At 39.6% G+C, this 25,658-nt stretch overlaps 1 protein-coding gene and 1 long non-coding RNA gene across 3 annotated transcripts in view; one reads left to right on the top strand and one right to left on the bottom strand.

Annotated features, from left to right (window-relative positions):
• The window catches only part of ANO4 (anoctamin 4), a 210,199-nt gene that overhangs the window by 76,683 nt on the left and 107,858 nt on the right, over positions 1-25,658 (bottom strand). The window contains exons 8-12 of the mRNA XM_087449050.1: positions 16,328-16,383; positions 13,843-13,964; positions 10,456-10,590; positions 9,286-9,382; positions 4,514-4,574 (exon numbers count right to left, since the gene is read on the bottom strand). Of these exons, the coding sequence (XP_087305176.1) occupies positions 4,514-4,574; positions 9,286-9,382; positions 10,456-10,590; positions 13,843-13,964; positions 16,328-16,383 (471 nt within the window). The remainder of the gene's footprint in view (positions 1-4,513; positions 4,575-9,285; positions 9,383-10,455; positions 10,591-13,842; positions 13,965-16,327; positions 16,384-25,658) is intronic.
• On the top strand, positions 1,731-25,345 carry LOC147913750 (uncharacterized). Of its 2 annotated transcripts, none has more exons than XR_015556377.1 (3): positions 1,731-1,819; positions 11,554-11,602; positions 25,150-25,345. It is a non-coding gene; the product is annotated as an uncharacterized LOC147913750 (long non-coding RNA). The 2 variants fall into 2 exon arrangements; XR_015556375.1 differs by lacking the exon at positions 25,150-25,345 and adding an exon at positions 23,102-23,653.

Raw genomic sequence — 25,658 nt, forward strand, 5'->3', positions numbered from 1 at the left:
TTGAATGATAACTTTGCTGGGTAGAGTATTCTTGGCTGTAAGTTTTTTCCTTCTAGCACTTTAAATATATCGTGCCATTCTCTTCTAGCCTGTAAGGTTTCTGCTGAGAAGTCAGCTGATAGCCTTATGGGGTTTCCTTTGTACATAACTTGACATTCTCTTGCGGCTTTTAGGATTCTCTCTTTATCTTTAATTCTGGACATTTTGATTATCATGTGTCTTGGTGTGGGCCTCTTTGGGTTTATCTTGTTTGGAGCTCTCTGTGCTTCCTGTACCTGGATGTCTGTTTCCTTCCTTAGGTTAGGGAAGTTTTCATCTATTATTTCTTGAAATAGATTCTCTGACCCCTTGTCTCGCTCTTCTCCTTTCGGGACACCTATAACACGGATGTTAGTGCGCTTGATGTTGTCCCAGAGGTCCCTTAGACTGTCCTCAGTCTTTTTAATTCTTTTCTCTTTTACCTGTTCACCTCGGGTAATTTCTTCTTGTCTTTCGTCCAGCTCACAGATCCGTTCTTCTGTATCCTCTACTCTGCTTTTGAGTCCCTCTAGTGAATTTTTCATTTCCAGTATTGTATTCTTCATTTCTGATTGGTTCTTTTTGATATCTTCCATTTCTTTGTTGACATTCTCACTGAGTTCATCTATTCTCCCCAGATCAGTGAGCATCCTTAATGCTCTTAGTTTGAACTCTCTGTCAGGTAGGTTGCTCATTTCTGTTTCACTTAGTTCCTTTTCTGGGGTTTTGTCCTTTTCCCTTACTTGGAATGTATTCTTTTGCCTCTTCATTTTGCCTCTTTCCCTGTGCTTGTGTCTATGTATTAGGTAGGTCAGCTACGTCTCCTGCTCTTGGATAGGTGACCTTATGTAAGTGATGGCTTAGGAGGCTTCCAGTGTGCTTCCCTCAGTTCTCAATGTTCCAGGGGTGACCCCTATGTGGGCTACGTGTATCCTTCTGCTGTGGCCTGTTTGCTCTCCCTGTAGGCGCCCAGGGAGGCTGAGTTATGCTCCTGGCCAGCTGTTGTAATGCTCAGCTGCTTGTAGTTGTTGTGGGCCCTTCAGTCTCTTTATCAGCTGTGGGGAGCCCCAGCACAGTTGGCTGCAAGTTCTAATACCACATTTGTGTTGCAGTATTTCTTTTAAGTGAGTAGGCCCCCACCGTGGCAGGTTGTTAGGCTCAGGGCCTTACAATTGTTGTAAGCCTCTAGCCTATTAGGTCTCTTGTCAGCTCTCTGAGGATTGCAGCTGGGTGGGGCTGGCCTCAGGCACAGGAGCACCCAATTGTTTCAGGCTTTGGAAGGTGGAGCAAACCTCCTATGTGGGTCTTTGAGAAGTACAAGTCTTCTGCGGCTGAGAAGCCCTGCCGCCCACAGGTCCACACACACAGTCAACACAGTCCTGCCCCGTGTGAGCGCCCCGACCTCCCCAAGTGGACCCAGTCTCTCCAGGGCGGGCGCCCCACACACTCTGCCACCGCGCCACACTCTCCACCCGCTCCTTGTGCACACCCTGCCCTGCTCAAGTCGGCTCAGTTGCCAGGCTGCAGAGAATCCAGTCACCAATCTATGCAGGCCCACAAGTTGCCGGAGGGCTTGTTGTTGGGTGGGGCCAGTCTCTAGGGTGGGCTGCCTGCCCTGGCTGAGCTGGATTAAATCGGTGCTCTAGCGGGTGGAGCAGACTCTGGGCTAGCAGGCCTCAGGGAGAACTCCAATGGTGTCTGTGTCAGCACGCCCACAGCAGGCCACAACAATGGCCGCCGTCAATGTCCCAGTCCCTGGAGAGGTCTCACCCCTCACCGAGATGCACTCAGGACCTATTAGGTGAGTCTCTTGTCACCAAAGCACTGTACACCTTTCTTTCTGGTGATTTTAGGGTGCTTCCTGAAACGGGTGAGTTTGTGCGCGGGCCCTTTAAGAGCCAGTTTTAGTTTCTTTGTGAACCGGGTTTTCTGGGGGTGTTCCCCAGTGTTTTAGTAGCAGGCAAAGTCAGATATTATGCCGCTGGTGTCGATTGTGCTGGGTCCACAAAATGCCCACAGCGGGGGCGCTCCCCGGCTCAGGGCCCCGCGCCTCCAGGGAGGCTGCGTACCTGTGAGCTGCTCCCGGCGGCCGTGAAGCTGGCGGCTTGTGAAGGCGGCGTTTCTCCTCTCCAGAAGGGAGTCTCTGCCTCTTCCACCTCAGTTAGGATTGTCCGTTGTTGCAGGAGTTCCTCTCATCCAGTTTTCAGTTCTGTCTCAGGGGTAATTTTTCCACGAGTAGTTGTAAATTGGCTGTGTCCACGGGAGGAGGTGAGTTCCGAGTCTGCCTACGCCGCCATCTTGACTCTGACCTCTCATGAGGGCTTTTTGGAAGACCCACTAAGGGAGGCAGAAATCCCACGGGAACTAAAAGACTAGGCTACTCAGAGACAGGATATGGAAGCCAGAAGCTTGAGAGACTTCAGCCACAAGAGATCCTGGGTCTTTACTTTGATATTCCACTAATAACATGACTTGGCTACATTCTCTCTTTGCTTCTCTTTGGGGGATTGTCTTGCATTCTCTCCCAGTTGGCTGCCAGTTAGCTTCTGGACCCTCTCTTCTATATCTTTTCCACCAGTTCTTTGCTTCTGTGTATTTCTAGGTTCTGATTTATTCATAATTTCAGCCTGCTCATAATTCCTCCTGAGCCCTACTTCTACCTGATGGTCAATCTTAATCTCTCTCTTTCTCCCCGCTGACCTCCATCTTTCAGTGTCAATTCCTATTGCTAACTCCCTGTCTCTTTCTACATTTTCCAATCCACATTCTTGAGAATAAGACTCTGGGTGGCCCTGCTAGTCCCTGTTTGGGCAGAATCTCAGGTCTTGTCCCAGGCCGCTTACCAACCTATGGTTTGGCTGATCTTGAGCCAAATGCCCACTGGTTGATAGGGGCTGGAGTCACAGCATTCAAAATATGTCCCTTCAACAGAGCTGTGGTGAGTGGGACAATTTTCCTTTGAAGATCTCTAGGTAGGAAGACACAATACATCTAGAACAAGCCTCCTCAAGAGAACAGTTTTATATTTCCACTTGTCAAAGAGACCATCTAAACACATTCATTGTCTCACAAAGAAATCCTTTTGGTAATTTTCTTCTCTTTTCCTTCTCTCTCTTTTTTTTCCATCCATCTATCCATCCATCCATCCATCCATCCATGCATCCATCGATCCAACAAATATGAATCTCTCTGTCTTCAAAAGAAATGTATGAGGTCTCCAATGACCACAATGGTCCTCAAGGACCATGAACCCACTAGGGGAGATAAGTTGTGTATGCAAATCATTATAAGTGCCCAAAGAATGACATAGGCCAAATGTTATGAAGTTTAAAGGAGGAAGACATCTTCTGGCTAGAGAAGATGATAATTCAGCTGGGCCCTAAAAGATGAGAAAGATTCTGACATTCATTCCAGATATAAGGAACAACATGAACCTAAGCCTTGGTTAGTAGAGTTTTATAACATCAAAATTCAGATTCTGGTATTTCAAGTTCTAGAAGAAATGCATACTCATTGTAAAAAATTAAAACCAAATTGAAAATATACAGTGTAAAAAGTTTCTCTCTCATTACTGTTCACTTACCCTTCCACGAATTCTCCTCTGCAGAGGTAACCACAATTAATTTACTCTGAATTTGTCTAGACTCTTTTCTACACTATTAAATTAAAGCTTTATAATTATTTGACTAGGAAGATATTATTAAACCCATTTCACAAAGAAGTGGGTTAAGTGATTTCTTTGGGTTAAGTAATTCTTTAAATGAATGTTCCATTACACCTTGTTATTATGGGGCTGTTGGCTTGAACTGATATAAAAGGACTCAATTCAGCCTTGTAAGTAGCTCTTGTTTATAGGGGGCCATTTTGACCAGAACTGGAAGAAAGCCAGATGTGGGTGCGCATACATTAGCCAGATGAAAAGATTCTTCTCACAAAAGAAAGTCCTATATACACTGAGATGGGTATTCAGGTCTCACCAGACCTTTTGATGTACTATAAACTTCATTTTTGTCTCCAACAGAAGGTGAATTTTACTCTAATAATGGAATGCTGATAGAATTGTTGAAGGTTTAAGAGAAGAGAAATCAGACACGTTTTTCCTCTACAATATCACTTTTTAAAGATTTTATTTATTTATTTTTCTTACCCCCCAAGCCCCAGTAGATAGTTGTACGTCATAGCTGCACATCCTTCTAGTTGCTGTATGTGGGACGCGGCCTCAGCATGGCCGGAGAAGCGGTGCGTCGGTGCGCGCCCGGGATCCGAACCGGGCCCGCAAGCAGCGGAGCACGCGCACTTAACCGCTAAGCCACGGGGCCGGCCCTACAATATCACTTTTTAAATAAATCAAATGTATTTACCAGCTTCCATCTAAAAGAACAGCCAACTGAATTTACTCAAGCTTCTTTTTTTCACATCCAAAGTCAGATTTCTAAAGGAACATATCATAGAGCATATGAGGGGAACTCAAGTTATACAGATGTAGAAAACTTACCCCAGACGGCCATGAAAACAGCAAAGAAGACGGTAGCTCCATTGTCAAAAAGGTGGGTTACCTGGGAACATCATGAAACACATTTAAACAAATTTCTTATATATCATATTCCAATTCACATTTTTTTCAAGTTCTGTGAAAATAGTTGTGATGATACAATGAATTTTGCAGGGTTTCTTTGGGAGCTATTCCTTTTGGATCATAATCAAGAAGGAGGTTCCTCTAACTGTGAAGCAGTTTGGATATGGAGGAGAGAATTGGTTCCCTTTATGTGCGTATCATCTAGTTGAACATTCATCAGCAGCCTCAATAGCGTTCTAAGGATTTCCTTTTGTGCACTATAAAAACTATCATACATGCACATATGTATACAAATATATTTATATTTAAGATCAGAAAGGTATTATTGTTGCTGCTTTAAAGGTTTCTGATTTTCCAAGCACTGTTTTTAATGCCTCATTTATTCACTTTGAAAACATGGCTACTTTGCTCGTGTAGTTTGGAGCAAACACTTTCTGGGTTGCTCTCTGGATTTCAGCATTATAAAGAGAAGAGAGCAGACCACTAACAAAATCCACTTCCACCTTTATTAAAGCCTTGGATAATCACCATATTTACTTATTACGTATAACAGCTAGCGAATACTGTATTGCTAGAATAACATATTCTATTGCAAACACCACAGCAGAAAGCAAAAATATCTATTCTCGCTGCAAAACTGCCAAGCTCATTTCTGCCTCCAGGAAAAATCACAGCACTGTCACGCCAAATTGAAATGATGACTGATACGTTCATAAAGCATAACCTTTTTTTGTGTGTGCTTTATAGCTCTCTGTAAAGTATACTTTACTGTCCCTTAGAGAATGTGGCAATTATAAACAAGTCTTTTCCTGTTATATCAGAGTGTGAAGTATTTCAAAATTTTCCAAAAGTTTATACCTTCTCTTTCTTTGAACATAGAAGAGATGGGCAGCAGTGAGACAAAAGTCTAAAGCTGATTTATTTCCCACGCCAGAGGGAATGTTAAGTTGTATACTGGGCACTCAGCATTAAACCAAGCCTGAGAGTTCCATTGGTATGTGGTTGGTCTCTGCTCTCTATGAGGGTATTTTCTGGGAGTTGGTGGAAGTTGTAGCCTGCACCATCAGTGTAGATTCTGAAATAGACTGTGGTTGCCATTGTTTTTGGTTGCTCAGATCATCTCTCCTCCCTTCTCCCTTCTCCAGATAACAAATCTCTCTCATGTAGGTGTCCAGGGGGCACATGGCTCAAATAGAACCAGTGGAATTCTTCCCTGGGACTGATATGCAAACATTTGGAGAGAGACATTTTCCTGTTGCAGTTACTTGGGAATTGTGAATCAGGATGGGTCTGTTAACAGGGACTTCTCGTTCCTACTAAGATGATAAGCTAGCATAGGCTGATGGCTCCCTCTGCCAAAATCAACCCTGGAGAAGCAAGATAGTAGATTCTAGGAACTAATAAAACACAAAAATAAACAAACAAACAAAACCCCTGAGAAGCCCAAGGAGAGATGGAAGGTTGCCTTGAACTGGTGCGTGTGTGTGTGCGTGTGTGTGAGAGAGAGAGAGAGAGAGACGGTAGGGGGTGATGGTGTATGGGGAGAGTTAGGCGGCAGTTCCCAAGCAGAGTGAGAGCACAGGTTAGAAAAATACATGAGTTCTACTCCAGCCTCTCTCTCAATGGTCATTGGACAATTAATTTCCCCTCCCTCAGAAATCAGCTGCAACAGGCCAAACCACAAGTGCTGGTGTTCTTAGGGTAACATCCAGGGATGCTCAGAGTCCTGCCTGGTTGAGGAGATGAGGAAAGCAGGTGCTGCCTGGCCAGCGGCCCTGGGGTGTTCACTCCTCAGTCCATTCCCTCTTAAGCCCTAGGGCTGGTAGATTACAATCAAGGGAGAGTGCCTCCTCCCAATTCTGCTTTGTTCTAAGCAGGCTTAAAAAGAAAACTCCAACAACAAGAAGCCTCTGGCAGAGTGGGAGTGCCTGGAACACACGGTCCTCTCTGTAAACTCACCAGGACTGACAGCCTAGGGTTGGCCTCTGACCCTTACCCAAAGTGGTTGACACCTCCAGGGGACAAGCAACCACAGGCCAAAATAATGGAACATCTGGGACAGACAGCTGCCTCCAAAAAAACTTCCAAACTAGGCAACATATACCTTCTGAAATAGACATTCTATAACAGCAAACAAAGAATTTAAAATAAGCGTAAACATATGCTTAAGGAGATAAAGGAAGGAAGACGTAAGCCTGGAGCTGCGGCAGTCAGCAGCCACCTTCCCCATGGTGTGATGAGAACCTGTCTGCACAATGATCATGTGGACAGGTGGCCAGAGAGACACCTGGAGGCCTGCAGGATTCCTCATTGTTCTAGGCCTTGGGGTCCTTGTTCTCAGACAGTGTGTCTAGTATCTTTTTCAGTGAAATGAGCCAGTAAATCCCTTTCTGCTTAAGCCAGTTTGAGTGGAGTTTCAGATCCTTGCAAATGCAAGGGTTGGGGATAAGCATCCCTGATCAGTGGAGCAGCCATTGACTGGATTGGATCCAGGCTCCGATTTGGTCCAACATTCCTATGTATCCTCAGTCCCATGAAGTCAGTTTGACATTTTTAATAAATGTTTCTAAAGGAGACTCCGTATTACTTCAGTTCTTTCACTCTGAGGCTTTCTAGCCTTCATTTAACTAAGTTTCTAGGCAAGACCAAATCTAAAATCCAGAATCTAAACATCTTGTAGCTCAGTATGGCACAATGACATATTTTGCAGTCAAATAAACCAAGGCCCAGCTACTTACTGCTGTGTGACCGTGGATGAGTAATTTTTACCTCTCTGAGTCTTTGAGTATAATGGGAATAACATCTACTTTGAAGTTGCTGTGAGAATTAGAAATAATAAATGTAGGTTACCTAGCTATTTTTATAGCCATGGCCTAGCTATTATTATAATTATTATTGCTCTAGATCTTATGTTCAGTAGCAAACTGCCCAAAGCAGCCTTTATAAAATCTGAGCACTCTAAACTATTCATGATGATCCTTTTGAAGAATTATGGAGCTCCTAAAGAGAAAACTTCACTCAAGGCATATCTTTCTGTGTAAAAAACAAACATAAACAAATACCCCAAAACAACAACAACAAAACTGGGCTTCTGAGATTCCCAGAAAGCAGGATTTTTGTACCCAAGTCATTCAGGCTTAACTCACAACGTTTTTTTTTTTTTTTTCCTGACGAAGATTCACACTCAGCTAACATCTGTTGCCAATCCTCCTCTTTTTGCTTGAGGAAAATTCGCCCTGAGCTAACATCTGTTGCAAATTTTCCTCTATTTTGTATGTGGGCTGCCACCACAGAATGGCCACGGACCAGCGGCATAGGTCCAAGCCCACGAACTGAATGCAGGCCGCCGAAGCAGAGCATGCCAAACTTAACCACTAGGCCATGGGGTCTGGCCCTTAACTCACAATCTTTAAAGAAAATTATATTACTGACAAAGTTCTTTTGATCTTCACCAAATCTATATTTCCCAAATCACTTTGTTAAATTTGTCCTCATCCATTCAGGTTTATCTGTATGTTCTCCAAAGGTAGGGAGAGCATTTCGTGCTTTTTTGGTCCCTTATAGCACATACTAAGAGCTGAAATCCTTCTAGAATCACAGTTGGCTGCTGTGGTTTGGGGTCCTCCCACAATGCTGGCCACCTACAGTGCTAAAGACGTCATGGATGGGCAGGATCCTGGGCTGCCTATCAAATGTTCTCTCATTTAAAAGGAACAAAACTCTGCAATGCCAACAGTATGATTAGACAGACCCAAGCTGCAGCAATTGCAGAGGTTCAGTCAAATCTGCCAACCTCTTTTATATCTGGAATCTGGGCAAGCTGTTGGGCAGTGGGTCTTGGAAGAGCTGTCATCGGCCCGTACTCCAGCTATTGCTTTGCATTAGTAACGCTGCCCCTAAGTAAAAAACTATAGGAATTTGATGAACGTGTCTAAAATTTTAATAAAGTAAGACATAACATGAGAAAGGGGCATGCAATGACATATGTTGGACATAACGGTGCTATGTATTTGTTTTTTTCAAAGCATTTTCACACATACTACCTTCTTGGGTCCTCAGGACATGCCACGGGGCAGGGAGGGCAGGTATTGCTGCCTGTGTTTTAGAGCTGAGAAAGTTCAGCCTCAACGAGGCTGTACATGTGCAAGGGCAAGGAAATAAGTAGCTGAGCTAGCTTTGAAGCTAAGTCATTTTGACAAATAATGATGATGAAGAGGAGGAAAAGGATGGCGGCTTTCATTTATGAGATCTTACCATTTGCCAAGCACTTTGCTCAGTATGCTGTGTCTTACCTCATTTCTTATAACAGTTGTGTGAAACAAGCAGCATGTTTTCCATTTTACACATGAGAAAACTGAGACTCAGAGAGGTTAACTAACTTGTTCCCAGACTGACAAGAGGTAAAGAGCAGAGTCATGATTTGAGTCTTTCTCTGACTCTAATAACCGTGGTCTTTGCACTATGCATGTTGCAGCTTCTTGTGATGATAATTAGAGCCAACACATTAAAATATATACACAGTAAAAAAGATATTTGAATTAGAATCCTGAATGATGGAGGTAAGTCTCTCCTACAACATAAACTTGAGAATCAAAGACCAGAAATGGCAGAGAGAAGACAGTAACCCTCTGTGCCTCAGGAAAGTGTACGTAAAACTCAATCCACCTAAAATGCTTCATATTTGAAATTACCTTGGCATAAACACAGCTGTCTGACAGCCTCATGAATGGACAGTATTTATCACACACAGGACACATGATGATATCTGTAGCTTGGCAGACTTCTTTACTGGAAAAGAGAACAGAGGAGGACTACTTCGTGATGACATAAGAGCATTTGTTCCCCTCCAATTTCACCAGAATATTCAACAAGCAAATAAGATCCAGTAGATTAAATTTTTGTCCTCAGAAGCTTTCAGCCTGCTCTGTTATTAATGTAAACAAGTGTCTGCACATTTTCATAATCTGATAAATCTACTTATTTATGAGGCTGTTTCTTAGCTTTAAATATTAATGTTAAACTCGGGAAAATACGTGACGCAAAACATTGGTTGTTCTACCCCAAATTATACAAAAATCATTCACAACATTGCATAGGTTTGAAGCAATTTCATACTGAATTATAAAATCAACAAGATACCTAAAAGTGCCTGCCTTGATCTCTATAGGCATGATAAGTTAAAACTGAAAATGGAGGAATAAATAAAAATACTAGGGATTAGTTCTAGGAGAAAGCTATATTTCATTAACAATTTCACCAGAAAGTAAAATATTTTTGTAGGTGAGAGGATAAATCAATCACTTTTATTTCTGTAATCACTTCTAAAGGCATATTTATTATTTAAGATCATTGTCCAGCCTTGCAATAAGATCTCTATGAATACCTTAAACTGTATTCTGGTGAAGGAACCAAGATAACACCCATCAACACCGAATCATTCTCAAAGCCCCAGTAAGTTGGTAAGATATCTTTCTGGCTTAGGTTTAAAGGGTCCTTGTATAAATACAGAATTTATAAAAAAAGATTGTTAACCCACTGTTTTACAGTATTAGCAGAAAGCAGAAAATGTCAGAAAGAGAGCAACTTTTAGCCAGTGAATGAAAGTGATTTGTTCTGTGGATGTAGAGTGGCCTATATCTCCGTAAATGTAAACTTTGCTTCCTTGGTAGCTGAAGACTACAGCAACAAGGGCAATGGATGGAGAGATCTATTGAACTGAGACATCTGAATTTTTCCAGGAGAGACTGGGAAGGAAGTAGGAAGGAAAAGCTAAGAGGTCCCATGGTCTGTGAACACCCCCAAAGCACAAACACCCATCTCTAAATATAAGCAAAGGCAGGCTCACCCAGGGCTCTCCGTACCTGACTTGGCAGTGATCCAGAGTAATGACTCCATACAAAAAGACAAACAATCCAATGAAGGCAGCCGGGAAGAGCATGCCGGTGTACCAGCCCAACCAGGCAAAATACAACCCAATCTTCTCTCCAAAGTACCGCCTGTTCAAGACAGAACAGCCTTGCAAATTATAGTGAAGTGTTTAAGAGTTAGGTATTATAACACTTTGCTCAGGCATTTTACTTTGTAGTTGTCTTGCTGCTAAACACACAGACAAGGTAAGCCAAGAGAATGGAACATTTGATCAAATCTAGGCTCTGGGCTTCAATTTCTTCTCTTACTACTCTATATCAGAAATAGAATGGGCTCTTCCATTAAAGAACATGATTATGCACAAGCTTGTTCTGGGAACACAAAATAAACCCATGCCCATTCAGGAAGATGACCCTTGTTAATACAGAACCAGGGGGATCTGATGAGTTGGTGCCAACATATAACTTCTGAGAGTGTGCTTGTTTGTAATGTACATATTATAATTATACATATATATATTTAAAAATTAGGAGACAAAGTTATTGTGAAAAACTTTAAACATCCCTTTCAATATTTTGCAGCTTTACTAGATGTTTACAATTCTAAAATCACAAGATATTAGAAAGAAAAGAACTCTAATTACTGAGATTCAACATGAATCAATACTGAGAGCCAATTTCCCTCTTAAGTGACAACTTTTCAGGCTTCAACATCTACCTTCATAAATACTTTTCTGAGACTAACTAGCTTGCCTAGTGCCCTGCGGTCTGTGAAGTTTGGACGTGTTCGGGGAATTCCTTGTTTTTTCTTTTATTTCTTAAACATCATTAATAATGTGATTGACTTGTGTTATAATACAAGCCAAATTGTGCTTTCCGTGCCTCTCAACTGCTACATTTAATTACTTAGAAGTTAATTATTTCTTAGTCCAATATAAAAATACTTTAATTATTTTTTTCATTCTCATTCTAAACAAATGTTTTTGATCATCTGTTTCCAAATACTGGCTGCCGCTTTCTTTTTGGAATGCCCAATGGCTCCTAAAAGCATGGGATTATTTATTTACCCCATCTTCTTCTGTGTCCCAACAGAAACTTTCCACCCCCAGAAGACTTTGCCAATGGATATTCAAAAACACAGGTACATTCTTTTATTCACTCAAGAAATAAAAAATTCCTTCTATGTGGCAAATACTATGCTAGGTGCTGAGAATTAAATGGTGAGCAAAATAAGCTTGGTCCCTGCTCTTGTGGGGCTCACAGGCTGATAGAGTAGACACACATCGATCAATTAAAGAAATAGGTTTACAATTACAAAACTGGGGAAAGAGCTACAAAAGGCGAGGAACACAACTCCACAAGTCTATAAAACAAGGCCATCTGACCACCCTAGTTAGGAAAGACTTCTCTTCCTAACTAGGAGGAGGTGACTATTGTGCTGATGAATGAAAGGTAACTAGGTGGGGTTGGGGACAGAATAGAGCATTTCTAGCAGAAGGAACAGTATGTACAAATATCCTGTGGTAGGAGGGACCAGGTCAATAGGGCAGTGTGGCTGGAACACCAATAATAAGAGGTGGGCTCATGAGGTAGCTGATGGCTGGGCCTCAGTGGGTCTTGTAGACCATGCTAAATGCATTGATCTTTGTTCTGAGATAAATGGAAAATCATGAAAGAGTTTTAACAATCAAGGGACATGAACAGATTCACATTCCAAAAAGATCACTCTGTCTGCAGGGTAGAGAATGGATTAGAAGGGGCCAGTGTGGGAAAAGGTAGACTAAGTAGGGGACAATAGCCATAGTCCAGGTTACAGGTGAAGGAAGCAGTATGGCGGAGATGTTGGGGTGTGTCTAGATTCAAGAGATCTGGAGGAAGCAAAATCCATGGGACAAGAACTATTTAAGAGATAAGATTCCCTAGATGCTCCACAACTTAACTCTACTCGAATCTTGCTGGTGCTTTTCATCTCCCTTCCCTTTGGCCAACACAAATCCCATTGTTCTTCTAGAGCTGAGCTCTACAGAGCCTTCCACAGGGGTACAGACCCACATTCGTCCTTTCCATTTTTCTGACTTATTGTAAAACTTATCACCTCCATCACACATTTTACCTAGTTGTGCATAGTCTTGTATTGCCTTCTAGTTGTCTCAAGTATGTATGCAAGGCCTGTTTTCCTGAAGGAAACTGAGTTTCTCAAAGCCAGAGATCGTGGCTTCTGTTTGTCTTTGCCAATAGTACTTAGCATTGAACTAAAAACACAATGGGTAGTTAATTAATGCTCATTGATAAACTACAGAATCTTAATCAAAACACTGTCGTAGAAGGGAGATGTTTTACCTGCAGCAATTTTCTGTAATTTTAAATCAATGTAATCCTATAATATGGGACTGAGGCTGGGAAGAGAATTTGCTTTTATTTTTTTCCCCACTGTTTTATCATGTATTGATACTGGTCAAAGGAAAATGATCCCATCTCAGAAAATATTTTGCACTCCCCCAGATCATCTGGATCATTTGTTATTAATACAGAGAATGGGACACAATTCATCAATGTCCTTGGGTCAACAACAGTAAACACTTGGTAACAACTCTGGCAGGAAAAGTGACTATCCAGGGAGACGAAATGTAAAGTGGGTTGTCATCTTATTTCATTTTCCTCTGGGCTCATCTTTTAAGGGCCCCAGAAAAAGTGAAAGAAATCCAGCTAGTCTAGGAAATGAGATCTGACTTTCTATTCCATAAGGAATCCATGAAGTGTGGATTGTTGCTACCCAATCCTAATAACCACGCTCTAAATAAATAATGAGATGTCAAAGGATAATGCTGCCATGGAAGAAAGTTGGGCATATATAGACAGTTAAAAAAAAACATTTTAACTGCACAATTATCATAGGTTAAAAGCTGACATACTTTGTTGACCTCCAGAGTTAAAACAATCTTTAAAGGTTATTAGTTTAAAATGAAAATTGAAATAAGCCTGAAATTTATTAGAATGACAGCACCTTATATTTCCTACTTACATAATAGTAACTAATATTCCATTTGTCACTGATATATGTAAGCAGTGTTATATCTCTACAATTGTTATTGATAATTTGTTAATAATGGTCACACGGTAACTTGCTCCTTATGGAAGCCTGTGGGAGGCCTGACTGATGTCACAGGTCCCTTCCTAAGGCCTTTTTGAAGGAAACACCATCCTCATCAGAGGGAAGCTTGGTTTACCAAAAATGAGCGACGTCCTCTGATGAGTTGCCTTCTCGAGATGAAGCCAGATTTCAGCAAGAGCTGTGCACCTCAGACCCGTTTTTCTTGTCCCAGCTGACTTGCCCTCATCATTCTGTGCAAGCTTTCCATTTGCAGCTGGTTAAAAACTCACCTTACAAGATCCAAAGGCTGGTATTTATACCACACGCCCCAGGAGGCCCAGCACTCATAGAGCAGGTGTCGGTGGTTTTCCGCTCCGTGGGTTCTAATGGAGTTTTTACTTCTGTAACTTCCCTGGGATAAAAACATCACTGCTGGTGAGGTAATACTCACAAAAGCCATAAGGAAAAGCTGATGGTAACACTCTTATGTCAGGAGTAGCAATAGGGATGATATGAGGAAAAAAACGGGTCCATACTATTGAAGAGAAAGCAGTTTGATGAGTCGTTCTGGACATTATCTTGTTGATGATACTGTGTAGTAAAAAGCACGTGCTTGCTAGAATTGGGCAGGTTTGAACTTAGTTCAAATTCAGTTCCACTACTTTTTAGCCAGAAGACCTTATATTCTCTGAGCCTTGGATTCCTAGTTCATAATGGAACTAATAATATCTGCCTCATTAGGTTTCTTCTGTGGTTTGAATGAATAAAATGTCTTGCCCAGAGGCCACGTCCAAGACTTATTAGTTCTCTTTCCCACTTGTCTCAAGCCCGTAGTTAGTAAACAGCCATTACTGTAACCTTGTTACATTGGCTTATCTATAAGAAAACCCTAGAATGTAAAAGCTGGAAGTACCCTCAGAATTATAATAATTCAAAATTAATTCGACCTCCTCATTGAACGAATGAGGAGACCAAGGGTCAGCGAGGTGGGGATTTTTCTGAGTTCAGTTAGTGGCAATGCTGGTTTCACAAACAGAAAAGGTACATTCTGGAGGTGAACTAATTGTTGACATTAACCTGAGGAGTCCTTCTATAGTGGAAAGTGTACAGGGCTGAGAGACAAGAAACTCGGATTCTAGTCTCAATTCAAACACCAACTCACTGTGTGACTAGAGGTGGGGTAACCTTTCCATAACCCTCTATTCAAATTTTTAACGTGAAGCAAGGGCAACAATATCTGCCCTTCCTGCCTCTGAAGGTTGTTACGAGGTTAAATAGTATAATCAAGCTAAACTGAGAGTAAAATGTCAAAAGAACGATTATGTTCTCATTGCTGCTGCTCTTAGTAATTTGGAAGTTCTCCTCTCATAGAATGCAGGGCTTTACCGAGATATGAAAACCATAGAGAAGGCCTTGAGTTACTCTGTGGTGTTTCATAGCCGCATCTCCTCAGACACCATCATGCCTGCCACCCACTTGCCTGCACAGGTACTTCTGCTCCCCTACCACTGCTCAGGCACTGCCCTTACCATGGGCAAGGGATGGGCAGTGGGAGGATGCAGTTCTCACCGAAACTCTCTTTTGGGCAATACAAACTAATAACTACAGGAAGCCACATGATGTTTTGGGGGGAAATCTGTCTTTAGAGTTCAGAAACACCTGTGTGTGGCTCTAGAAAACCTTGGGTCAAAATGTTTACTTCTGTCATACTAAAAGGATCACTCCAAAAATGTTCCATGTAAAAAATGTTATGTAAATAGGGTCTCAGACCAAAGCTTCTAGTTTTCTTAATTAACAAGATTTTTAAAATTCTACATCATCTTTTACATCCTCAAGGGGTCGAAAATAAGAAGTATATTTTGGAAAGACTTGCCATTTGTGGACAGTTGGAACTGTCCTCCAAAGTTTATTGGTGAACTGTTAACACTGTTTCTAATAGAAGACTGTTCTGAAAATCATTCTAACAGTAGTTTCACCCTGGCTAGTTTGTGAGGTCTTGAGGGCATGGGCTATGATATATTTATCTTTATGTTCTCTCTGTCATACAGTGACCAGTATGGAGTGGGGGCTCAATATCATGAAAATGACAATAATCTCTCACCAATAATGAGGATTATGTCCCTGAAAACCCATGTGTAAGAGAATTCTGCGTTAAACAACCCAAGATATAATGGGGAAACTAGAGTTGAGGGTAATCACAGTTACATTTACAAAAGTCCTTATATATGATAAAGACTGTGTAGTAAATAAGTAAATAAATAAGTTAAAAAGACTAATAAGTAAAAAAAAAGTCAGAATTTATGTATCTTAAATGAGCAATGATAAGTACAACACTATTAATTTCCATTTATCACCCTTTGGTTACCAGAGACTTTGCAAGATGGCTTCCTCTCACTCTTTAAAGAATAGCTATTTCTTTCTTTCTTGCAGAGACTATATATTTCAGAAACATTTTCCCCTGGGTCTGGTGCCTCATGCAAATTTCAATGCCTCTTTAATTTTATGACTTGGAGGCTCTCAGCTATTCCTCTGAATTTATGCTGAGTGACTCTTGATTCAAGTATTCTTGCAGTTACATAAAAAGATATACTACAGAAATAAATCTATGCTGGGGGAGAAACGTCACAATGCAAGTAGGCTCTCCCTAACTACCCATTGAACAAATTAAATTCATTCTGAACAAATGTCGTATCAACAAACTCAATTAATGGCTATCATCAGAAACTGATTTAATAATGAGAAATTGACAGAGAAGGAGAAAAGGCAGGACAGTACCTCGTGCAGAGGAAATGCAGCTTCATAGGAGCCATTGGTAAGCAAACGATTCAGACCTAAAACAACAAAAAAGTCCAACTCTAATACGAAGTTGGAATTCTCACATTGTTGAAGACTAATGTAAGGGTGCTACTTTTTGGAAAAAACAATCTAGGTTTTCAGAAGTGATTCAAGCCCACTTGGAAAGGCCAATAGTTTAGAAAGGAAGTCTTGCTATCTGCTTGGAAATTGGAATTAAGGGCTGGGAAATCAGGTTTCCAAACAGAAATAAAACAACGAAGCACACTTGGTACAGTGCTTGGCATAGAGAATAGAATGTACTGAGAAAAGTGGATGAATTTATCATCAAAAAGATCATTTTCCACCAGGACCTCTTCTATTTTCATCTGGAACCTTCAACATGGACAAATCTAACTCCTCTGCATTGGACTAGCAGTATGACTTTGGAAAAGTCCTCTTGTCCTCAGGCCTCAATTTTCTCATCCATAAGATGGGGGAGGCATGTCGGATATGTGATCTTTTTAAACAGCTTTATTGAGGCATAACTGACATATAATAAACAGCACATGTTTAAAACACACAATTCAAGAAATTTCGATTTATCTATATATCCATACAACCATCAGCACAATCAAGATAGTAAATGCATCCATCACCCCCAAAGTTGTTATCATGCCCACTCCTCCCTATGCTATCTCCAAGGCAAACAATGATCTGCTTTCTGTCACTATCAACTAGCTTGCCTTTCTAGAGTTTTATATAAATGGAATCATAGAGTATTTACTCCTTTTTGTCTGATTTCTTTCAATCAGCATAATTATTTTGAGAATCATCCATGTTGTAGCTCATTTCTTTTTATTGCTGAGTAGTATTCCATCATATAGATATATAACTCTTTGTTTGTCTAGACATTTGGGTTGTTTCCAGTCTTCAGCTATTACATATAATGCTGCTATGAACATTCGTGTATAAGTCTTTGTATGGATATCTGCTTTCACTTCTGGGTAAATACCTAGAAGTAGAATGGCTAGATCATGTGGTAGGTGTATGTTTAACTTTTTGAGAAACTGCCAAACTATTTTCTGACGTGTGTACAATTTTACACTTCCATCAGCAGTGTCTGAAAGTTCAAGTTCCTACATATCTTTGTCAACACTTGGTATAATCGGTTTTTAATTTCAGACTTTTTATTTTATTATTATTATTTTTTTGTGTGAGGAAGATCAGCCCTGAGCTAACATCCATGCCAATCCTCCTCTCTTTTTGCTGAGGAAGACCAGCCCTGAGCTAACATCTATTGCCAATCCTCCTCCTTTTTTTCCCCTTTTTCTCCCCCATAGCCCCAGCAGATAGTTGTACGTCATAGTTGCACATCCTTCTAGTTGCTGTATGTGGAACGCCGCCACAGCATGGCTGGACAAGTGGTGCTTCGGTGCGCGCCCGGGATCTGAACCTGGGCCACCAATAGCGGAGCACACACACTTAACTGCTAAGCCACAGGGCCAGCCCCTAATTTCAGACATTTTAATAGGTGTGTAGTGGTATCTCTTTGTGATTTTAATTTGCATTTCCCTGACAAATAATAATGTTGAAAATTTTCTCATGTGCTTGTTTACCATTTCTATGTATTCTCTTGTGAAATATCTGTTCCAATCTTATGCCCATTAATTCTTTTTATTGTTATGAGCATTCTTTATATATTCTAGATGAAAGTGTTTAATTATACATACACTTTGAAAATTTTTCCTCCTAGTATGTGGCTTCTCTTTCACTCTCTTAAAAATATATTTTAATGAGTAGAAATTTAATTTTAATGAAGTCCAATTTATCCATTTTTTCCTTTTATAAATTGCACTTTTAGTATTATAGTATTTAAGAAACTTCTGACTAACCCAAAGTCACAAAGATTTTCTCCTAGAATTTTTATAGTCTTAGGTTGTACATTTAGATCTATGATCCATTTGAGTTGATTTTTATATATGGGTTCAAGTTCACTTTTGCATATGGGTATGAATTGTTCCAGCACCATTTGTTGAAAAGACAATCCTTTATCTACTGAATTGCCTTGGAGCCTTTGGCAAAAATCAATTGTTCATATATGTGTGGCTCCACTTCCGGATTCTCTATTCTGTTCCGACTGATCTCTTTGTCTATCTTTATACCAATACCACACTCTCTTGATTACTTTAGGTTTATAATAATTCTTGAAATCTGGTAGTGTTAGCCCTCTATTTGTGTTCTTTTTTTCAAAGTTATTTTGGCTATTCTAGGTCCTTTCATTTCCTTATGAATTTTTGAATCAGCTTGTCAATGTCCACACACACACACACACACACACACACAAACACACACATACACAAAACCTTGGAAGTTTTATTGAGATTGCATTGACTCTATAGATTAAATTGAGGGGAATTGACATCTTAATATCGAGTTTTCTGATCCATGAATGGCATATGTGTCTCAATTTATTTAGGTCTTAAATTTCCCTCAGCAATGTTTTGTAGTTTTCAGTGTACATATCTTACATATCTTTTGTCAGATAGATATTTCACATTTTTTGATGCTATTGTAAATGGTATTGTCTTTAAACTTTCAATTCCTCAAGCCAGCCCGGTGGTGTAGTGGTTAAGTTTGTATGCTCCGCTTCAGCAGCCTGGGTTCGCAGGTTCTGATCCCGGGCACAGACCGATGCACTGCTTGTCAAGCCATGCTGTGGCAGCGTCCCATATAAAGTAGAGGAAGATGGGCATGGATGTTAGCCAAGGGCCAGTGTTCCTCAGCAAAAAGAGGAGGATTGGCAACGGATGTTAGCCCAGGGCTACTCTTTCTCACACACACACACACAAAAAAAATTCAATTCCTCGCTGTTTGTTGCTGGTTTACAGAAATACGATTAAGTTTTCTATATCAATCTTGTTTCTTGCAACATAGCTACACTCATTTATTATCTACTAGGCTTTTTCTAGATTCCATTGGAGTTTCCACATAGATGATCACGTCATCTGAGAATAAAGACAGTTTTACTTCTTTTCCAATTTGGATGCCTCTTATTCTTTTCCTTGTTTTATTGCACTGGCTAGTAAAATGATGAATATAAGAGCAGACATACTTGTCCTGTTCCTTATCTTAGGGGGGAAGCATTCAGTCTTTTATCATTAAGTATAATGTTAACTGTAAGTATTTCATAGATGCACTTTATGAGGTTGAGGAAGTTCCTGTCTATTCATAGTTTCCTGAGTTTTTATCAGGAATGAATGTAGGATCTTGTCAAATGCTTTTTCTGCATCTGTAGAGATGATCACAGCCAGCCCTGGTGGTCTAGTGGTTAATTAAGACTTGGCATTCTCACTGCCATGGTCCAGGTTCATTTCCTGGTCAAGGAACCTCACCGTCTGTCTATTGGTTGTTATACTATGGTGGCTGCATGTTGCTGTGATGCTGAAAGCTATGTGACCAGTATTTCAAATACCAGCAAGGTCACCCACAGTGGACAGGTTTCAGTGGAGCTTCCAGACTAAGACAGACTAGAAAGAAGGAACTCGCCATCCACTTCTGAAAACATTGGCCATAAAAACTCTATGAATAGCAGCAAAGCGTTGTCTGATATAGCACTGGAATGTGAGAGGATGGCACAAAAAGACCAGGCAGGGTTCAACTCTGTACACAAGATTGTACACAGGGTTGTACACAGCTGTACAGAAGGTTGCTAGGAGTTGGAATCAACAACAGAACTAATAACAGAGATGATCACATCGTTTTCCTTTGCTAATATGATGAATTATATTGATTGATTTTCACATACTAAGCCAACCTTGCAGTCCTGGATAAACTGTACAAACTCTGCTTGGTCATGATGTATTATCCTTTTTATATATTGCTGGGTTTTATTTGTTAAACTTTGTTTATAATGTTTGCATCTATATTAATGAATAATTTTATTTGTAGTTTTCTTTTCTAGTATTGTCTTTGCCTGGCTTTGGTACCTGGATAATACTGTCCTCACAGAATAAGATGAGAAGTATTCTATACCCTTCAATATTGTGAAAGAGTTTTGTAGAATTGGTATTATTTCTTTCTTGAATGCCTGATAGAATTCACCAGTGAAACAATCTGGGCTTGGAGTTTTCTTTGTGAGAAGATTTTAAAGTATAAATTCAACTTCTTTAATATAAATAGGGCTAATTAGGTTATCTATTTCTTCTTGAATGAATTTCAATTATTTGCCTCTGTCAAGAAATTTGTCCATTTAAGTTGTCAAGTTTAGTGACAATAGGTTATTTATAATATTCCCTTATTATCTGTTCAATTTCTATGGTGATATCACCTCTCTTATTCCTGATAATTTGGGAATTGGTGTTTTCTCTCTTTTTTTCAAGATTAGCCTGCCTAGAAGTTTCTATCGCTGTGTAACAAATTACAAGAAATGTAGTAGCCCTTTACTATTTCACAGCTTCTGTTGGTCAGAAGTCCGGGCATAGTTTAGCCAGGTTCTCTGCTCAGGGTCTCACAAAGCTAAAGGCCAGATTGCATTCTCATCTGGAGGCTCAACTAGGAAACAATCCACTTCCAAGCTTCCTTAGATTGTTGACAGAATTCACTTCCTTGCAGCTGCAGCATTCATGGCAGCTTGCTTTTTCAAAACCAGCAACAGAGAAAAAGAGTCTCCGTTGCTTCAAGTTTCTGAGCTCAGGGAAGGCCTAAACCGTCTTTTAAAGGGACTGCCTGTTATCCCACCCAGGATAATCTCCCTTTTGATTAAGTCAAAGTCAAACTGATTAAGGACTTTATTACATCGGCAAAATCCCTTAAACTTTGCCATATAATGTAACATAATCACAGGAGTGACAAAATCACCTTTGCAATATTCTATTTGTTAGATGTAAGCCACAGTTTCCACCCACACTTAAGGGGAAGGGATTACATGGGCATGATTCATTGACGAGTCACTCTAGGATGTGTCCACCACAAAGTTTATGAATTTTATTGAGCTTTTCCAAAGAACCAGCTTTTGATTTCATTGATTTTCTCTACTGTTTTTTCTGTTTTCTATTTCATTGATTTCTTCTCTGATTTTTATTATTTCCTTTCATCTACCTACTTTAGATTTAATTTCCTTTTCTTTTTCTAGTTTCTCAAGGTGGAAGGGGAGGTCATTAATTTGGGACATTTCTTTTCCTATATAGGCATATAGTGCTATAAATTTCTAAGTACTGCACACATTTTGATATACTGTGTTTTCATTTTCATCGAATACAACGTACTTTCTAACTTCCCTTTTGATTTCTTTCACCCAGGAGTTATTTAAAAGTATATTATTTAATTTTAAATATTTGTAAATTTTCCAGAGATTTTCTTCTTATTGACATCTAATTTAATTCCACTGTGGTCCAAGAACATACTCTGGATGACTTGAATCCCTTTAAATCTATGAAGTCTTGTTTTATGTCCCAAAATGTGGTCTACCTTGGTAATGTTCTTTGTGCATTTGAAAAAAAAAGGGGGTATTCTGCTGTTAGGGGTGGTGGAGTGGTCTAAAAGACCAATTAAGTTGAGTTCATTGATAATGTTGTTTAGGTCTTCTAACTCCTACTGATTTTCTGTCTACTTGTTCTATTAATTGAGAAAGGGGCATTGAAACATCTGACTATAATTGTGGATTTGTCTATTTCTCTTTGCAGTTCTATCAGTTTTTGCTTCATGTTGTTTGAAACTCTGTTATTAAGTTCATAAACATTTAGGATTGTTATGTCCTCTTGATGAATTGACTCCTTTATCATTGTAAAATGGCCATCTTTATCCCTGGTTAATATTCTTTGTTCTTAAGTCTATTTTGTCCTTATCAGTATAGCCATTCCAGCTTTCTTTTAGTTAGCATGGTATATCTTTTTTGATCCTTTTACTTTTTTTTTTTTTTGAGGAAGATCAGCCCTGAGCTAACATCCATGCTAATCCTCCTCTTTTTGCTGAAGAAGACCAGCTCTGAGCTAACATCTATTGCCAATCCTCCTCCTTTTCTTTTTCCCCAAAGCCGCAGTAGATAGTTGTATGTCATAGCTGCATATCCTTCTAGTTGCTGTATGTGGGACGCGGCCTCAGCATGGCCGGAGAAGCAGTGCGTCGGTGCGCGCCAGGGATCCGAACCTGGGCTGCCAGTAGTGGAGCGCGCGCCACGGGGCCGGCCCTGATCCTTTTACTTTTAACGTATTTGTGTCTCTATATTTAAAGTGTGCTTTGTGCAGGCAGCAAAAAATGGGGTCTTATTTATTCACGTATTAAGTTCTGAATTTTGGATTGGGATCTTTAGACCATTTACATTCAATGTTCTGTGAATGGTGAGGTGTTCCAATCTCATTGGAAATCCTTTTGGACTGTTCTTTCTCTGGCCTTGGGTAGCTTCCTGACACATATGCACTAATCAGTACTCTGCTCAATATTTGAAGTGGGGCCTCAAGTATTGATGCAGATCTTTAGGGTTCTCTCTCTATGGAGCTCTCTGCTGTTACTTTGTTCTGTGAACTCTAGCTACCTTGGTCCCCTGGACTCGCAGCAATATCTTCGCAACTCAGAGAATCTACCAGGTTCTACCTGTGTTCTCCCTCCCTGAGCTGCTGTCTAGAAACTATCTCAAGGTAGTAAGCTGGGGCAAGTGTAGGGCTCACCTCATTTGTTTTCTGTCTCTCAGGGATTCCTATTCTTGGCTGCCCAATGTCCAGTGTCTTGAACATAGTTGTCTCATACATTTTTCTGTTTTTTCTTTTTTGATTGTTTCAGGTGGGAGAGTGAATCTTGTGCCTGTTACTCCATCTTGGACAGAAGTAGAAGTATCATGTGTTGATCTTTAAAGTTTCTTTCAGATCAAGAATTATGCTACTTCCTAAAATGTACCTCAAAGAGGGTGACTGGAAGGATGTCTCTCAAGTGGCTTACAGAGGAATGTTCTCTATGCTTTAGATCCTGATTAGAGTTCAGAGGCTTAGCCTAACTGGAAAATGGAACATGCACTGAGTCACTTTTTATTGATGGAGAGTCAATCAATGTTTAGTTACTTTTAATCACAGTAAAACATTAATATGTTTTAAGATGCTTGACATTAACATTAAATGTCTAAGAAAAGCATTTGAAATACAAATATCCATAGGGCTTTGTATTTTGCCTAGCACAGAGGAGGCCCTCCATAAATACCTTTGTAATGAATGAATAAATGACTATGTAAAAGCTTTGATTTCCCGGAGTCTCTATTGAGAATTCCACACATCTCATCAACAACTTTCAAACATCCCAGATACTAGAAAAAGTAAGATTCACAAGGACCTAATAAGAAACTCTCATGATGATCTTTGAAAGTTTATCATAATTTATCAGAGTCATGCAAAGTGAGAAAGGAGTTAATATTTGAAGTCTATCACTTTACTAGCTTTCCCTCTGAGCACCAATTTTGAAAATACAAATCAATTTCAAGATTTATTTTACGTACTTATATTGTTAAATAAGTCTTTGTTGATCTATTAATTGTTAATCTATTTTGAAAATGGATTTCAACAGGTTTGATTTTCAGTTGTAATAAATTCAGAGTGAAGTTGAAAAACTTACATAGTGGTAATTTACATTCCACTGAAATACCCTTATGAATCACGTTTACAAATCAGTCTTTTTGCGTTATCTCTAATCATTGTTGGCTCATGAAAGATGCCACTTTCAGAAAGTGCTTCAGGCAGAAACTAACCCTGGATAAATATTAATTCTATCAATAAATTAAATTTTCTTCTACCTTGTTGTTTCTTTTATTTACAAAACCAAAGATTACAATGAAACATTGGGTCAACAGAGCATTTGTAATTTTAGTCCGTATTTTTCAGCCTATTGATCAGCATATTGATTAACCCACTGATCCTGGGTTAATAATTCATTCTGTGATTGGTCATGTCTCATTAAATACTTTTCCAGCTCATCATTACCAATTTTCAAAGCATTGGGGTTCTTGAATAAAATTCTCCTTCTTTTATCAAATGAGAGAACATTTTCAAAGATAATTTCTTACCAATAACAATACTACACTCCCTGTGTTCCTTCAGAACACTTAAAAATCACCCTCTCTGCCCTTCTTTTGTCTTCATCTTGACTAGTTGCAAAAATAGCCCACATTTCGAGATGCAAAAATTAAGAACAATAATTGCTCTACAGCTTCATTGTACATAGTTTTTGATTTTGTAAGGATGCCAATGGTTAGACAATGATCATGTTTAAAAGATTTCAATACAGTTCACCAAGGACTCCTACTATATGCCAGATACTATGCTAGGAAATGAGGATACAATGATGAATAAGGCAACTTATTTACAATTCAGGAGCTTATTATCTAGACTAGAAGTTGTTACTGCAGATTCTCAACACACTAGCGTGTTATAATAAGTTGTGAGGTGTGCTGAAACTTATAATACCAATATTATTGGTGAAGGTATTGTTTTTTAAAATTATTTGTATTTTTTGAAATAATCCAGAAAAGCTACTGCCGTAATCATTTCACATCCACTCACTTCTTTTCCAGTATGTTTGTGATATGACATTAACTGATAAAAGAGTGATAAAAAGTATGTGTAGCACATCCTAAGTTTATTAAAAAATCACATGGACAAATATGGGATAAATATGAAAAAATTAATGCAATATTTTAATTATTAAGTACACCAAAATGTTAACACTGGTTCTCTTTAGATGGTAGAATTTTCATAATGTCATTGAAACTAAATAATTCAGGATAATAAAAGAAGAGTTGTACATGATTAATTATCAAATAAACACTCCAAAAATAATTACCATAGGAATTCAGAAGACGGGAGAATTCCTTCAAGCTGGAATGGTCATGGAGAACTTTACGGTGAGGATGTGTCTCAAGGATGGATGACTGCTGCAGAGAATATGAGGATGTGCTAACCCACAACCACGTTGAAGTTAAGAAAGACTTAAATCAGGTTCAGTTTCACCATACTCACCTACACTGGCTCACTGAACATAATATTCCAGGTGTATTCAGATCTGGACTGGTAGCCATCTGTTTCTCCCTATTATAATTTATGCAGTTTGGGATCAAAGTAGTTTTTGGTAGCTCCAACATACTAGTGACTCACACTGAGCTGCATTCAACTAAACTTCTCAAGTCTGTCCCTCTCATGATCTTGTTGAGCAACACTTCTCCCACACTATACCAGGGTAGTTGTTTTGCTGAACTTGAGTGTAGGACTTTACATTTACAAACTATTAAATGTCATCTTGTTGGATTTGGCTGAAATTTCCAGATCACTGAGCTCTTTTAGGCTCCCGACTCCAATGA

Source organism: Ceratotherium simum, chromosome 25 (assembly GCF_057802395.1).
Source record: "Ceratotherium simum simum isolate JZ-2026a chromosome 25, ASM5780239v1, whole genome shotgun sequence".
Lineage (NCBI taxonomy): Eukaryota > Metazoa > Chordata > Mammalia > Perissodactyla > Rhinocerotidae > Ceratotherium > Ceratotherium simum.